At 39.7% G+C, this 18106-nt stretch overlaps 1 protein-coding gene across 2 annotated transcripts in view; it reads right to left on the bottom strand.

Moving 5' to 3' along the window:
- Positions 1-239: 239 nt before the first annotated feature.
- KIF16B (kinesin family member 16B) overlaps positions 240-18106 on the bottom strand; it is a 243748-nt gene continuing 225881 nt past the window's right edge. For both annotated transcript variants that reach the window (XM_073339553.2, XM_073339554.2), the window contains one exon: positions 240-1440. In XM_073339553.2, the coding sequence (XP_073195654.1) occupies positions 1282-1440 (159 nt within the window). In that variant the 3' untranslated portion in view covers positions 240-1281. The remainder of the gene's footprint in view (positions 1441-18106) is intronic.

Genomic DNA, 18106 nt, shown 5'->3' with positions numbered 1-18106 from the left:
AAGAGACTGCAGTACAGTACTTGTATGAGATAAACTGAAAAATACTATTTATTGTGTTTTTTACGGTGCAAATATTTGTAATAAATTAAGTGAACACGGTACACTTCGTATTCTGTGTTGTAATTGAAATCAATATATTTGAAAATGTAGAAAACATCCACAAATATTTCAATAAATGGTATTCTATTGTTAACAATGTGATTAATTGTGATACATTTTTAATCACTTGACAGCTCTACTTTTTACACAATCTGTTATATATAACCTGTACATGTCCTCATTCCAGTTAATATTGTTGGTTTTTTGTTCCATAGTAATACAAAATGGATACTATACTGTATATACATGTGCAATTCTAAACAAGTCCTGAGTAATTTTAAAGTATGAGTAAAACCTCGTAAATTCTAATTTGTGCAACTAAAATTCAGATAAGTGTTACTCTACTGTGAAGAAACCATCTATTCCAAAATATATAGCATTTTAACTTAGTTTTGTGCATTGCTGAGAGCTCTGTAAAGTGCACAATATACAATTACATTCCGGGTCATTAGACAATGAGAAAAGATGCTGACCTCATTCTTGAATAACTATTGTTTCCTTTCTTTTAATTAATGGCAAGTGATTCATTCTGCATCTGTATAATCAAGCGTGGAAGACTTTTACAGAGTTTGAATTAAAATCCTCTGCAGTACATATTTTGTAAATGTTCAGGTCACAGGTCCTTTGATTCTTATAAGGAACACTGTACCCTCAAATAGTTAAACTGTGCTTCTTGGGATAAACAAATACCAATGGAGCGTGAGTATCATCTCAAATGCCACACTATGTTAAGGGGAAATGAAAAACAGGAAATAATCTTAAGAAACAGCTTGGTGGAAACTGAACATTAGAAAAACTCCCCTTATGACTACATAACCACAGTAAACAGGAGATAATCTTGCAGTACTATAATGAATTGTCTGAGCAAATGTAAAGGAAGCACTTTCACTAATGAGTGGATCCCAACACAGCATGAGAATTAGAATTTTTGTAATCATTACCAGAGCAACTAGCGCTAACAAATGTTTGTATATTCCATGCCAAGAAAATGCAGGCACTAAATACGACAACCGCTAAAGGATGAAGGTCAGCATTGTTGCATATCTGTTTTTAACTGGCAAAATTTCAGATGGAAATTTTCAGGCATGGAGACTGAGTCTTTATTTGCATTTTTCTGACACCACAGAATGGAAGGCACAACTTTGGATTCTGCTCCACTGGCAAAGAGTCCCGGGCACACAGTTAGCCGGTCCCGTGGCTGCTGTAGTCAAACACTCCTTTCTTGAAGAATGGTGAGAACTCACAGATGGTGTGTTTTGACAGGGTTGGTCCCACTTTATCGATGTGTAATGGAGATGATGGAGACTTGAGCATCATGCAGAAAAAGTTCCTGAGGTATTTCTGGGAAAAGAAATCCACTATGTCACAGTGTTTTCATGATCACTTTGGTTACAGTCATTTTCAAGAGTTAAATACAAGGCAACATAAAAAAAGTGAAACAAATCTCTGTGAACTTGGAAACGTTCATTTTAATAACTAACCATACTTAAATACCAACCTATAAAACGTGTCTCTGAAATGTTTATGTTGTGGTCAGGCAATACAATAAAAATGTTTATTATATTCTTCTCCTTCCAGGATTGTTACTATTTTGCTCTACCTCCAGCTTACTCTCTGCTAATCATGGTTTACCAATCATGGCTTACCAAAGCTAGCAAATATTGCAGCAGGTCGAAAAACTCAAAGCTACTTTATAGGAATTTCACTAAATATGGATGAAAAAGAACTTTTCAGCACCTAAGTACCACAATCATTAAATTGAAAGGGAATTGTTTTGATCACGGTCATCTGTATAAATTATACACGTGTTGCTTATTGTCCAGCTATACCGAAAGGACAGGAGACACATGATATGGTTTTAATAAGGCCGCAACACTATTATTAAATGTCTGGGACTATCTAGCAGATAAAAGTGTACAGTGCAGGTAGCCCCATGTTCATTCAATAACTATCCTGGAGACTTCTACCACCCTAACCCCCTTTTCCATCTAGGTCTCCCAGCCAACCCATTGCTGGGACCTTATCCACTCCTCCTCATAGGAGGGTTAAGGTGGGCTATAGGAAAGGGCAGTTGGCTCGCTGCTAGACCGTTCATATGAGCCCCTGACTCGCCCCTCTCCCCACCTGTAAAGCACTGTTCCCCCTTCCTTTGGCCAACTGGACAATAGCCCCCTTCTGCCCCCCCACATAAAGTTGTGGTGCAGTAATTATCTCTGAACTGGGTCCTTCCAGTGAAATCCACCCTAAAACTGTCTAAAACAAATACAAAATGCAAGAAGTGTTCCAGTTCCAAACAGTAATATTTACCAACCATTCCACCGATTGTATCCATTTACATCGTGTGAAATTGTGGCAGTAACAACATAAAGGTCACTTTTGCAAAACCGATGGGGTTTCTTTAAGTAAGGTTTTGGGGGAACACGAACGTTTAGTGCGATTTAACAAACAGCGCTTGGCATGTTCAAATGAAATGTGGTACATAAAACATATGCTGAGGCAGATGAACAGACCTGTACTAAAGAGTAACCAAAAATATCACCTCCCTGACTCCATGCAAATAGCTGCAAGGGAAATCTTATCTAAAGTAAAAGGATAAAGTCTTTTGCTCTGCTACAGACTGGATTAAAAAGATAACTGACTCGTCATATCTTTAGATATTACACACTAATCATGCATTCGGGGGGAGAAATCTATTTAGTACAATATCCTATGATGAATGTGATGTTCAGTTACCTGAATGCAGCATACAGCCCTAATCCATCCATTCTGGGAAGCAGTCACCCTAATTAAAGTCCACATTACCTGCTCTCTTTTCAAGAAGAACTTCTCCATAATATAACAAGATATTTATCCATTTGCTGTTAAGAGTCTTGGAAACAAACTATATTAATGTCACGGAATGCAGGGTAACAAAAAAGCAGCTGGCACATAAGCTATTCTCTTGGCAGGACTGGTAGATTTTCTTTTTTATTCAAATCTCCCACAGGTTGTATTAATGTTCACAAAAGAAATATTTCATTACGAAAATGCCTTCAAGATGAATTCCAACAGACTAGGAGATAATTTAAAACAGGCAACAGATGTTGTGACAACATTTGTCATAATTAGTTCACGAAGTAGGGTCCCTTAAAAAAAAATCCCAACCCAATAAAGCCTGAAGGATGAATAGGGAAGTAAATCAAATGTAAAAATATAACACTCTGCTCGAGTTTTAGTAGTGGAAAGTTACTGCAGTAATTCCAGTTTATTGGATCTGAAGGTTCACAGAAGGCACCGATTTTTTAGTCACAGTCATTAGAAAGGAAATTGTATTCACCTTGGTCTGTGTGGCCAGGTGATTTACTGCCATGCCTTTCCTGTAAAGCCACTATTCTTGCTGTAGGCTGGGCAATTCTAATGGTAGTAGTACAAAGAAGCTCTGTGCTAGGCGAGTATATGTACGTGAAATGAAAATGGTAACAACAGCAACTACTGGTTCACATAATTTTCCCAGATCTGCACAGAAATCATGGTTGGAACACTACAGCTGGCTGGAAAGTGGAGAACAAATTGTGAAAATGTTACCCCCCTCCCTTTTTTTTTTTTTGCTGAAATTTCGTTTTGAAGTAAGATTTCAATGCCATATACTGCACTCTAGTAACACCATATATTGTATGTCAGTATGTACTACCTTGTTTAATAGCCTCTGGATCAGGGCTCATATGCAGCATGAAGTATGATGCTGAAGTGCAGCATGGGGCCATTGTGCCCTTCACCCCATACCGGTTGGTCGAGATGTGCTGGTTGGAAGTTAAAGATTCCATAATACAGTGAAACATGTCCTGATGTTCTAGCCCACATGTGAACTAAGGCTGCGCACATTGTTGTCATGACTTCCTATCCAGTCACTACACTAACAGTGCCTGACTCAAAGCCTTGCTGTCCCCCAAATGTGGAACGTACTATAGTATATCAACATCTATTTCTAGTCTTGCAGTGTTCACTTCTAAAGTTAACAATCAAACTCACTATTAAAAATATTCCAAGGGACATGTTCTTTTGACTTATTTTATTTTTCATTCTGGTAAATGCTTTCAGAACAGTAAGGATTACAATATTCACTTGTTCTGGATTATTTAGTCTAGCAATCAGTGTTCAAAATGTACTTCTGAGTTCATGTTGCTACTAGTGTTTACATTGTTAAATTGTTGGCTTACAAAACACCCACTGTAATTGTAAATATCTGTTTTGCAATGATGGCATGGAATCGTGGCATCATTAGATGGACAGCTCTTATACTTAAACACTTTAACATATATTTATTATCAGTCATTTGGTCCAAGCATACACTAAGAAATATGAAAGATTACTTTGTACAGGAATTTTATTACCACTATGTAAGAAAATGTTTAAAGCAGGAATCCATTCTGTTTTATTCTTAGGTTCAAAGCATGCTAGAACTGTGTCCCCAAGATTTGAAAGGTGAAGATTCTGCCCTTTTGGTTTGTCCTACGTTTTCATGTCCTTTAGACTGACTAACTTGAGATCTATATTATGTGAACTACACAAACTTAAACCTCAAAGCTTTAACCTTGCATGACAAGTATCCCTGCGGGAGAAAAACCTAGAAATCTTTGCAAGCCTCAAAGCTGTTTCTTTTGTTGAATGGGCCAAGCTGCTTTCCCTCCATTTTCATTTGGTGAATGGTGAAATTATAACCATTTAAAGTTTTAAAAAACTATTATTTTAATAGGGGTCATTCTATAACTGTAGGCCAGTGTTCATCTGATGTGCAATGTCATTCTAATGATTTCTGCACTACCTCACTAAGTGGGGACCTCATAATTTTATATATTTTAACATGAACCCATAAATGTATTTAACAGTATTAAAATTGAAAAGTTTTCTGGAATGTAAAAGGATTCTTATCTTCCATTCAGTTGTGGCATATTAACAGAGAACACAACTCAATTATATTGTTCTCATATGTTACAAAGAGTGACAGCTTTGGAGACCAATCACAAAGTTTAATAAGAATTAGATTTTTTTAAATTAAACTTTGCATTGTTTTAAAACTCATCAGCTGTAGTACTTATAGAAGGTGAAAGAAACTTCCAGCATCATGGGTTTGGACTATAGGTTTGGACCTTCCCAAACTTGCTAACTATTTTTTACAGCAGGTTTCTTGTAACATTGGTAATTCTCTTGAGCTTTGGGCTTCACAACCCCCACAATAATGAAATATTTTGCTCTTGTATTTAAAGGAGTTCACACAGTTTTACAAACCTTAATGAGTTAAGCCTTACAGAGCATAGTGAGGTAAGAAATAATCCTCACTTTATAGTTGAAGAAATTGAGGTACAGATATTAATAGATTTGCCCATGGTCTCACAAAGAATCAGTGGCAGACTAGGAAAAAGAATGCCTAACTTGTTAATCCAACTCCTATCGTTGGACCATCTTCCCCTTTATTAAAATGCTAGCCTTGCTCAGACCCAGCCATATAACTACTATATAATCTTTTAACAAAGGAGTACAGTGTTGCAAGTTTTAAGCCAAATCTTGGTTTAAACTATTCATAGAGGAAAAGCACATGGCTATTTTGTATAGAAAAGATGAAAATACTATAAAAAGGGACAGGTTTCAAGCTTACTCACTCTGAATAACACATTACTCTGCAATTAGTACATGTGGTTTCAATGGGAGTACCTCAGCCTAAGATATTCCTAAGCATGAATATGGATATTAGAATCTAGTGCAAAATGAGCAGGTAAACCGGAGTATGGTTAGCTATGACGGCTTCCAAGCAGTGACAAAAAGAAACAAAGATCTGCTTAAATGGCAGACTCTAAAAGACACTGATTGCTCAGGCATCCCGTGTCACTGCACAAGTCAGAATGTTAGCCAGCTTGATCTTTCTCAGATCATTAGATCCATCTAATGGGGGAAAAGGGGAAACACCTTCCAGGTGTTTTCTCTACCATTTAATTTTAAAAAAAGTTAAACATATTAGTTCTTCTCTCCCCCTCCCAGAGGTGTCATGAGGAGTAACTGATGTTTTTCTGCAGTGGTTTTCAGATGTGAAGCACTATATAAAATGTTAGGTATTATTACAAACTATAGGAATCTGTTAAGAAGCAGCCTTCCGGAGATGGCATGCTGACACACAGAGACTTGAGGCAGTGACTCATGGTGAGAGAGGATTTGCAAAGCGCACTATCTGAGGTGATCCTACAAAAGGAATGGTGAGAGCTAAGGGTTTCATGTCTTCTCTCTAGAACTGGGCTTTGCAACATTTAGTCATTTCTAATTCTTCTCTTGGCCTCTCTTCCTTGTAAACAAGCAAGAGCCACAGGGAATGAGACTCAGTAAATGGATGAGTGATAGCCCAATAATAGGCAGCAGGCACAGCGATACATATCATGGAGAGGGAAAAGAATGAAGATGGAACTCATAAGGAAGAATGGTGCTGAGGGGTTGCAAACTGAACTAATTCTGAACCATTGGGACATTATCTAGTTCTGGGGTGGGCAAACTACAGCCCATGGGCTGGATCTGGCCCACGGGATTGCCAGCCTTCTGTCGCTCCCAGAAGCGGCCAGCACCATGGCCCCTGGGGGGTAGGGGGCTTCATGCGCTGCCCTCGCCTGCAGGCATCGCCCGCCCTGCAGCCAAGGGGAGCTTTGGGGGAGGTATCCGCAGGCGAGGGCAGCACGTGGAGCCCTCTGCTGCTCCCCCTCCCTTAGGGACGCGGCCTCAGCCTGCCTGAGCCCCGCTGCACGCCACTGCCACCCCGGAGCTGCTGCAGGTAAGTGGCACTGGGCCGGAGCCTGCACCCCGAACCGCTCCAGCACCCCACATCCCAACCCCCTGCCCTACTCTGCACCCCTTGCCCTGAGCCCCCTTACCCCTTGCCTTGAGCCCCCTGCCGCACCCCTCATGAACCCCAACCCCCTACCCGGAGCCCACTCCTGAATCCCGCACTCCTCCTGCACCCCAACCCCCTGCACCAGACACCTACAGAGACACAGCTGCATCTCTGCAGCTGCGCAGATTGAAATTTGTAGCGTAGAGCTGCCTTGGGTGGGTTTCCCAGACCTAAAGAAGAGCTCTGTGTTAGCTCAAAAGCTTCTCTCTCTCTCTCACCAACAGAGGCTGGTTCAATACAAGATTATCTCTCACTCACCTTATCTCTAAGAGTTAAACAGTCAGACTTGCATTCAAGGTTCTTTTTACAAGACTGCTTCACCCACCCTTGCTAAAAATACATTGGCATCAGTTCTTTTCCAAGTTATCTTGGAACATATTGCAAGATATCCTAAAATCAACTCTAGAATAAAATATATGAGCATACTAGCTTTTCTTATTCAATATCTTGAATATTACTATATAAAGTGCATGAAATATATAATTAGTCACCTCTAGATCCCCACACTACTGTATATACACTGAGGTCACTGTAGGCAGTTTCAATTTTATATGAAGGGAAAAAAACCCTAGTGCCTGAGAAAATATTTAGTGTTTAAAAGCTGTTATTTCTTTGAAAATCTAAGCACAAATGATAAATTTCTAGAAATGTTACAGTATCATCTGGTCCTGTATCTTTTGTAGGGAAAGAATCAAGTTCTGGACTTTGCTTATAACAAAACTATAGAACTAAACAGCACTATCATTAGTGGACAAAGTTTTGGAAATCTCATTTTAATAAAAGAAGCTGTAAATACCTCTGTACCTATTATAATTCTACACATATGCATCAACATTAAATCAGAGCCCTTCCCCTGCAATTAGATAATTTGTGTAAGCACAAAGATAAGAGGTTGATCAGGACATGTAGGAGAAAGAAGAATGACACATAAATGGATTTAAAGCAGTACACCACAACTGCATCAGTTACAATATTAAAGGGAAGGAGACCTGCCTCAAAGTTCCAGGCATTAATTGGGTCCGGTGCTTGGTGAAATGGCCTCATGCTATACAACCAAAGATTATGAAATGTGTTCCTTTAGCCAAACCCTTGCTACTCAATTGATGATTCAGCCTAATGCTGAATCGCAGAACCGGCTCCTCCCACCCAAGCAATACTGTTTCCTGGTAGTGGCGTCTTCAACCTTTTGAAGGTTAACAGAGTTAAGGCAGCTTACACATATTTTCTACCAATGGAATTGTAAAAAATAAATCAAGACAATCGCCATTTAATATCCAGATCACCCTCAATTTGCATGCCTTAGGTTACAATCCCTAACACCCACTCAGACGTCTCACCTCCACAACAAACTATCTTTCAGTTCCACCATACAGCCATGCATAATGCACATAACCAATTCTTCAGAATCTCACACGTGTAATCTTAACTCTGGCCTCACCAAAATTAAGTTCTCTTGCTGACAGACAGGTTTCAGATATCGACAATGTGCTAAGGAAGAAAATCCAAGGTTGCAGCTATAGGGACTCCTCAGGGAGGAGCCAGAGAGCGAAACTTGCCAGGGAGGGAGAGAGAGAGGTGTGTGTGTGTGTGTGTGTGTGTGTGTGTGTGTACACAAACGTCAGAGCGTCACTGCTTCTGCTGTAAACTGGTTGTGTTTGCTAGGAAAGCATGAATACAACAGTTATGATGAATAATGCTAATAACTTTTTTTAAACTAGCCTATGTCTGAGTTGTGTGCAGGTACATAGACCTGAACTTCAACATGCTATAAGCAACCTGTTTGTTAGTGGGATCTGAAGGAAATATTAGACTGCAAGTCTCAATTTTAAAACTCATGTTACTGAAAATATTTGTTATTCTCCAAAAAATTAACTCTGCCCAAGAGCAAGTGTTGTGACTCTGGTGCATGTCCACAACATTCTCCTTAAGTTACAAAAAGGATTTAACCCCCATGAGAACTACGAATCTGAGCACAACCTGAATTATGGAGGACGCCATTCTCAGCAGGTGTAAGTCAGTGCAGCTCCAGTGAAACTATGGCAATTTATATTAATGAAGGATCTGGCCCAGAGTTGCTACAGATGTCTTCATAATATACACACAGCACAAAGATCAGGGATAATATTTTCAAAAGTGCCTAAGTGACTTAGGAACTTAAGTCTGATTTTCAGAACTGACCTAGGTGCTCAGGAGACTAAGTCCCAACAAAACTCAATTTTAGTCAGAGTGATAACAAACTTGAAGTCAATATATTAATATTAAATTTTTGTTAACATACGAAGCATTCTGTCAGAGGCTGGTTAAAATTCAAGGTGAAACTGCTATTCTATCTTTGCAAAACCAAACTTTTCATTATAGCTATTTAGATAATTTTTCTGTTCAAGTCTAACAGCATGAGCACATTATGTTGAATTATTATTCTCCACCATCAGTTGAATTAACTTCTAAAGTCAGTCTAGTTCACGAACTGCAATAATATTCTGCTTGATATTACACTTTAACAAATGAAATTCATTTACAATCTATGGGACTTAATATTTGTTACAATGTCTGCATGTTAAAAGGTTACATTCATTGGCTTTATGTAGTTCCAATAAAAACCATACCCATAGGCTGCGACAGAACAACTGTGATTTACAGTTGCTATATCTGTGTGAATCTGCTTTTGGAAGTAAAAGGCCATATTAAAAAGATCAAAACAGACCCAGCTAGTGAAGGAAATCATTCTTTTCTCCAGAGCACAAGTCAAAACGAATCCTGTCAAAACCTTTTCACAGACGGCAACAAAGAAATTGAATTTACTACGCATCCCTTGGCCAGCAGTGACAGCATGTCATCTGCTAGAGTGGCTTTGGTAAATAGTTACCAAAGTACTTGACATGCATCACCTTCAACTTCCTCTGGTGAAATCAAAAACTGGAGGATGACTGATAAACTTGCCTCAAAAAAGGACAGTAATGAGTTGCACCTTGCGTCCTCAATCGAGAGCTCACTTTATCGATAAACTCAGCTCCAGACTGTGGTGGGTCGTTATTGGAAAGCTGTACAGGTATGGCAACTATTCAGCTTGCTTTGCAAGAGGATGTTGAGGAATATGTCTTGAACGGACAGCAAAATAAAATGTAACTATTATCAACACTAATGTGAAATTAAACTAAGTCTGAAATAGGTTAACTCATACATTTTGTAATCAACATTAATGGTTCCCTCCTTTTTATGATACTTTAAGAAAATTTGTGAAAAGGCTGAAAATTCTGAATCATTGATCCTATTTTTTTCCTTTGAAAACACAATGTATTTCACAGAAAAGTTCATATTTTTATTGCAAAAAATCCCTTGCACCTTAATCCCACCTGTTTTCTCTGGCTGTGCCACACAACAGTTCACTCTCCTACATGCTGTAATTCTTTGGTCTAATTCTGATTGTTGGGTGTAGCGAGGAGATGGCTGGATGGTGTTTAATGGCAGTGATATACTGGAGGTCAGACTAGGTGATCTGGTGGTCCTTTCTGGCCTTAAATTTATGACTTGAGGGGGTGCCTGAAGTTAAACAACTGAAATCATATTTAGGAACCTAAAAGCTGTTTGCAGGGTACTTATAACAGTCAAAAGTAACATTACACATCCAGATTTGCAAATTAGATTTGCAAATCCAGTCCTGCAAGTGCCCGACAGTAAACTGCTTTTGGTCACTGGATTGAAGTGAATCAATCCAATAGGTTATTTCAATTACTGATCCGTTCAAGTCTAGAAGACCCCTTTTTAGGGCTAACTTGGAGGTCTGAACTGAACTAACCATGAACTAATCAACTCTTCTCCCTATCAATACTATTAGAATACAATATCTTGTGTTCTGTTTGAATCTCAATGGAGTTTATTCACGATATATTTCGTAACCTGCATGTAGATTAAGGTAGAGTATGCAAGTGTTTGGTGCATGTAGAAATCTTAGTTTCTTCTTATTTGTATCTATTAAATGTAATCATTAGGAAAAATCATTCACTTTTTGAAGACGGTGCCTGATACAAAGACGACAATGCCACCCAAAAATGTTGGAATGTTTAATCTCTTCACCGCTGACAGCTGCTACAACTCCCACTATGAACACTGCCACTTCAAAGGGGATGTACCTGGTGCCTCTGGGCAACACTGGTGGTGCACCGTGAATCACGAACCTGATATGTCATATAGCTTCAAAGTGGCTAACTAAATAGGTTTTATTTCCTGCATGCAAGCCAATGCTTCATTTATTATTTTTGTTTTTAAAAATATTTTCTTAATGCAAATATAGGTTATAAGAGCCCCATCTAGCTAACTTTTGCTAAAGCAATCATCCTAGAAATGTGTTAACATATTTGATATTCACAAAATCAACCTACTATGCTCTCCTTTTTGGGCTAATGTCAGTTTCTTTCCTGTCAGAGCCTCCATTATACTACCTCTCTTATTTTAGGGAATTAAAAAAAATGGTTCTCCAAAACAAACAACATTTCAAAGTTCAGACTGACTCTGAGACCATGCAACTGGCACCTTCTCCAGTACAATCAAGTGCTGCAAATCTTCAATATTGTTTACTCTTTCAATAGCAAAATGAGCAGGTACATATGCACATGAATAATGAAAAGAAAAGCTTCAATCTTTCTTTGAATATTTCTAAATTTATTCTTAACACTTTAAAAACTATCTGGGAGAGCTGCTTCTAAGGACAGTTACTTTCATACCATCATAGGCCTACAATCAAATTGGAAGAGCTGCGCTAATGAGAAGCTGGCTTTAAAGCTCTTCCTAAAGCTCTGATACTAAGGAAGCTGTTGCAAGCTCATCACTAGAATTTAACAATTGTCTTTTAATAATCACTTTGAACTGACATCTAATCAGTAGCTTTGTCAGCTTTTTGTACTTGGGTTCACTGGCATGAAAGTCAACCAGAAAAAGGCAACTTTTATTTACCACACTTGACTTTGATTACCACATTTTTTTTTATACAGTACTCATCTTCTCAATTTGCCTGTAAATAATGTGAATTAGGTTACCTCAGATAACAAACAGATTGGAGTTGGGATGTTAAACACCTGGCCCATTTAATGCACTTGCATAGTCTGCATTGTATATTCAAATATATAGAAAGTGCAGGATAACGGTGTTAATCTATCTTTGTAAAGTGCTTTGAGATCTACGAACCTAAAGCTTGTTACTATATAAACTGGAGTGTAGTTCTTCGTGTTTAGGAGAAGAAAAACAGTGGATGTTGCAAATGGGAGATACAGGGAAAATGGGTGGGGGGAAGTAATGCTTGGAGTGTAGTGACATTTCCTTAGCCAATCCCTCCTAAAGGGAATACATCCAGTCAACCAACTAAGCAACTACATTCTACTGAAAACACATTTTGCAATCAAAATGGAAACAGACACATTAATTGAAACATCTTTTCCATTTTGGTTTCTTTACCAGTTTAAAAAAAAATAATCCCCAAACTGTCTACATTCCTTGTAGTTTTTATCAAAAATAGGATAATACTGTATATCCTTATTTACAGAAGTCTAATTGCATGAAAGGAAAAATTCACACTAACTTTTAACAACAAAATTTATCAACAAAATTTTTGGCTGTTTCAGTTAAGGCAGATTTAATCAAGCAAAGTTGGCTCTAAAGTGAAGTTACAGTCATTAAGCAACTGAACAATTAATTTAGAGTTTTACCCTAAACAGGTCTCTGATGAAACAATTAATGGACGGCAAATAGAACATTTATTGCTAAAGCCCAGAATTTAAATCTACCATAGGTAATTTTGAATATATAATTAGTCTCTCTCAGTTCTCTAAAAGAAAAGAGAATTCTCTGTGCAAACTTACCAGCAGTTAATTCAATATAGACACAAGGGACGTGGATATCCTGTGTTATATTAAAAAATCCAATGCCAAAAGCCTCTGAATTATAAATATGTAGACTGGTCAAAGGTTACAAGACTACTCTTTGGATAATTTAAGTCACATTTTCCTATCAATGAATGCACTGAAAACGTTTTCAACTTCTGAGGACCGGAACACATTAAGGTACATATAAACTTCAAGTAACTTTAACGATGATCCTGTTTTGTAGTTAACAACCATGACTTTAATTTGAGGCTGTCTGGACCCTTTTCATCCGAACGGTCCCAACGTGTGATGAGGACCTATGCAGACCACAACCTTCTGCGTCTCCTTCTCTCAAAACACAGGTTCTCTCACAAATGCCACCCACTCACCCAAGCCAAAAAGAGAAGTCTCGCATGAAGTTTCCAGAGATATTCTGGCCCTGGTTGGGTTGAAAATGCCACAAAAATCCTCATACTACTTCAGTAATTTTCCTTCCTATTTTGGCTGGAACCAGAAAGAACAAAGTATATGAAAATTACATTCAACTGCTACTTAACTACTAGGGGTTCCTGAAAAAGAATGTGTTTGCCAAATGTTGCTATCATCAAATGTGGGGAAAACTTCCTTGACCAAAGCCAGTTAAGGTAAGCCAATTAAGCCAATTAAAATAAGCGTGTTTAATTAAGATGAGCTATTATCAGCAGGAGAAAAAAACTTTTGTAGTGATAATCAAGATGGTCCATTTAGACAAGTAGACATACCTGTCAAAGTTTTTTTTTCTCCTGCTGATAATAGCTCATCTTAATTAATTAGCCTCTTACAGTTTGTATGGCCAAGTGTGCCTTCCTGGGTTCCAAGAGGTTTGCATTCGGGTGGTGGCAGCATCTATCTATCCAAGGTCAAAGAGAAGCGGTAACCTTGGGAGTTTAATACAAGCCTGGAGTGGCCAGTATTAATTTTTTTGAATCCTTGCGGGCCCCCATTTCTGAACTTGAAGTGCCAGAGTGGGGAATCAGCCTTGACAATGTTTAACTCATTTTGAAGTTGAACAGTGGAAAATCATACCTGTAAGAGAAGTTCCACTTGGAGAGTCTTCAAATGTTTCAGAATACAGAGCCATGGCCAAATCTTGCAACCAGTTACAAACTGGTTCTGATGCAAGGTGAGGAAGCCACAAGGACATCTCAGCTGCTGATGATTCAAGGAATAATTCTTGTAGACAAACTGTTGAATTTAGCCTGACATGGGAGTTTGCTTAAGGTACATGATGCCTTAATCCGTAAAAGTTTTTAATTTGATGCTGTCTGGTTAATTCCAAAAACAGTAAGAAAAACCTAAACTTTGCCTCTGCTCGAAAGAAGCTGTTGCCGCTCGCCAGAGATGAGATACTAATTGAATCTGATTAGTCATCAGGGTCTGTCCTGTCCTTGATAGAAGTTGTCCAGGAAATAATGACAGAAGTCAGAGTCTGTTCAAGATTACAAACGCTACTGGAATGTAACCAGCTGAATATCATTTATGAAGAGTGACCAGATTTTGTCATCCACCAGAGGAAAATACCTACTTCTGGTCTGCATATGACAGGGGTGGGCAAACTTTTTGGCCTGAGGGATGCATCAGGTTTCTGATATTGTGTGGAAGGCTGGTTAGGGGAGACTGTGCCTCCCCAAACAGCCAGGCATGGCCCAGCCCCCATCCCTTATCCGACCCCCCTTGCTTCTTGCCCCCTGACAGCCCCCCCCCCCCGGGACTCCTGCCCCATCCACCCCCTGCTCTCTGTCCCCTGCTCGACCCTGGCCCCTCGGCTCCTAACTGCCTCCCGCTGCCCCATCCAACCCCCCTCCTTCTTGACTGCCCCCCCAGGACCCCTGCCCCATCCAACCACCCCTTCTGCTTGACCACCCCCAGGCCCCCTGCCCCTGACTGCCCCCTGCTGCCCCATCCAACCCCCCCTCTCCTTTCTGACAGCTCCCCCGGGACCTCACCACATCCAACCACCGTTTTCCCCTGTGCCCTGACTGCCCCCCGCTGCCCCATCCAACCCCCCACCCCCCTTCCAGACTGCCCCTCCGGAACCCCTGCCCCCATTCAACCACCCTGTTCCCCGCCCTCTGACCGCCCCGACCCCCCCCCACGAACTCCCCTGCCCTCTATCCAAGCCCCCCACTCCCTGCCTCCTTACTGCGCTGCCTGGAGCACCGGTGACTGTCGGGGCGGCTGCCCCAGGACAGGGACTGGCAGCCATGCCACGCAGCACAGAGCACTGGGTCAGGCCGGACTCTGCAGCTGCGCTGCCCAAGGAACTCGCAGCCCCACTGCCCAGAGCATTGCGCCAGTGGAGCAAGGGGGAACAGTAGGGGAGGGGCCAGGAGCTCAGGGGCCGGGCACAACAGTCCCGCAGGCCATAGTTTGCCCACCTCTGGCATATGACCTTGAAAAATCCAAGTTCAATATTCATGCAGAACATTGTTATGGTGTAACACACAGTTGTGGCTGTATCCAATAAACTCAGTATAGAGACTCTGAAAAGAACGTAACATTTATGTTTTTCAGGGAGACAATTCAATCTCTCTTCTAAAAATCTTTCATTAGAATCATAGGACTGGGAAGGGACCTCGAGAGGTCATCTAGTCCAGCCCCCTGCACTCAAGGCAGGACTAAGTATTATCTAGCATCCCTGACAGGTGTTTGTCCAACCTGCTCTTAAAAATCCCCAATGATGGAGATTCCACACCCTCCCTAGGCAATTTATTCCAGTGCTTAACCACTGACAATTAGAAAGTTTTTCCTAATGTCCAACCTAAACCGCCCTTGCTGCAATTTAAGCTCATTGCTTCTTGTCCTATCTTCAGAGGTTAAGAAGAACATTTTTTCTCCCTCCTCCTTGTAACAACCTTTTATGTACTTGAAAACTGTTATCATGTCCCCCCTCAGTCTTCTCTTTTCCAGACTAAAGAGACCCAATTTTTTCAATTTTCCCTCATAGGTCATGTTTTCTAGACCTTTAATCATTTTGGTTGCTCTTCTCTGGACTTTCTCCAATTTGTCCACATCTTTCCTGAAACGTGGCACCCAGAACTGGACACAGTAATCCAGGTGAGGCCTAATCAGCACGGAGTAGAGCGGAAGAATTACTTCTCATGTCTTGCTTTCAACACTCCTGCTAATACATCCCAGAATGATGTTTGCTTTTTTTGCAACAGGGTTACCCTGTCGACTCATATTTAGCTTGTGATCCACTAAGACCCCCAGATCCGTTTCCGCAGTACTCCTTCCTAGGTAGTCATTTCCCATTTTGTATGTGTGCAACTGATTGGTCCTTCCTAAGTGGAGTACTTTGCATTTGTCCTTACTGAATTCCATCCTATTTACTTCAGACCATTTCTCCAGTTTGTCCTGATCATTTTGAATTTTAATCCTATCCTCCAAAGCACTTGCAACCCCTCCCAGCTTGGTATGATCAACCAACTTTATAAGTGTATTCTGTATGCCATTATCTAAATAATTGATGAAGATATTGAACAGAACCTGACCCAGAACTGATTCCTGCAGGACCCCACTCGTTATGCCCTTCCAGCATGACTATGAACCTCTGATAACTACTCTCTGGGAATGATTTTCCAACCAGTTATGCATCCACCTTATAGTAGCTCTATCTAGGTTTTATTTCCCTAGTTTGTTTATGAGACGGTCATATTAACTCTAGATTACTTATATCAAATGACAAGATAAGGTCATATAAATGTTTTGATGTGTATCATCTCCCAAGGCTCAAGAGGAGATCGTGACGTATTATGAGATGCAATGTCATCAATATGTTGAAGACTACCAACTCTAGGATTCTTCTTCATTGGATTCAGGCATTGTTATTTCCTTGCTCTCCCTGGCTGCAGCAGATGTATGGAGGTGGATGAAAGCCAGCTGTCTATTAGAGTGAATATGGATAAGGAAAAGCTGATGATTGATGGCATGAGCAACTGGAGGCATATATCTGTTGATCATCAAGATACTGTAGTCAGTCTTTAGTTTCGTTGCATTTCCTTGCTAGAAATGCCTAGTTTTATGTTCAGCTGACCAAAGTAATGCATCATTTGCCATGGCCATCCATTCATTATTCACCTTCCGGTGCAGCTACTGAAATGTTCTCTATCTGGGGTTAATCTTGAAGACCACATGAAAGTTTCAACTAGTGTAAAGTATAGAAGCCAATGCTTTTAGAGAATTGGTAGTTGATAGTACATTACACCAACATGTTCCTCACTGCCAGTTTGCTTCCAGGTCTAATTCAAGTTGCTGTGATTATTAAAAAAGCCTTACTGATCTTGGAGCCAGTTATTGCTAAAACAGCCTCTGTCACTCTGTTCTGCCAAGGTAGCTGCAGTAAGCGGAGGTACCTCAAGTGTTAGTTCACAGCACAGCAGCCAGAGGAGCCAATAGCAAAGCACTGTCAGTAGCAGGGGCAAAGCTTCAGACTACACTGTCATTGGTAATCCAACATATTGCACTTTTACAGTGTGTTACCACAAATCTTTGATCAGGCTTTTCCTGACAGTGGGTATTAGTATTCCGTTAGACATTGGCTTCTTCAGTATAGCTAGATTGGGTTCTTTCTTGCTGGGGATTACTGAGTAATGTGGGAATATGTACAGTATGTACAGGGAAATAGTGTATTTATTTATGTAAATAGTGTCCAGATATTATGATAGCTGAACTATATGTAGCTAATAAACAAGGTTTAAATGGCTTAATTTAACTAATAAATTAAAATGTTAGAGACTATTTGTATGAGTATATCTAAAGTTATAAATACTATATAACTCAGATCAAAACCCATCATTTTAAACAGCAGTTAGAATATTTAGATGTACATGTATAAACATTGCAATAAAATAAACAAAGGCAAGAGATTAAGTTACTGTGTGGGCCACAAAATATGGAAGCTAATTCCAGCATGGAGAATGGAATATAACCATAGATTTAATAATATGAAAAACATTTAAAACTACTCTAGAAGAACCTAAACCAGGAAACACATTACATTTTGAAACTGGATTGTTGGGTAGTAGCCCTTCAAAAGTCAGTGGACAGAGATGTTTGTGTTTCACAAAATGCTGTGGTATGTAGAAAAAGATTTATTAAAAATAAGAATCAGAAGGTTCAGAGTAGGATACAATTTTCTTTGTTTTCTTTTTGTTCTGTTTAAACAGCACTTATTGTCATTTAAACGTAAATGTAATGGCTCCAA

The sequence above is a fragment of the Lepidochelys kempii genome, chromosome 3 (genome assembly GCF_965140285.1).
Source record: "Lepidochelys kempii isolate rLepKem1 chromosome 3, rLepKem1.hap1, whole genome shotgun sequence".
Classification (NCBI taxonomy): Eukaryota; Metazoa; Chordata; order Testudines; family Cheloniidae; genus Lepidochelys; species Lepidochelys kempii.
Note: the sequence above shows the minus strand (reverse complement) of the source record. Positions and strands in the feature narration are given on the sequence as shown.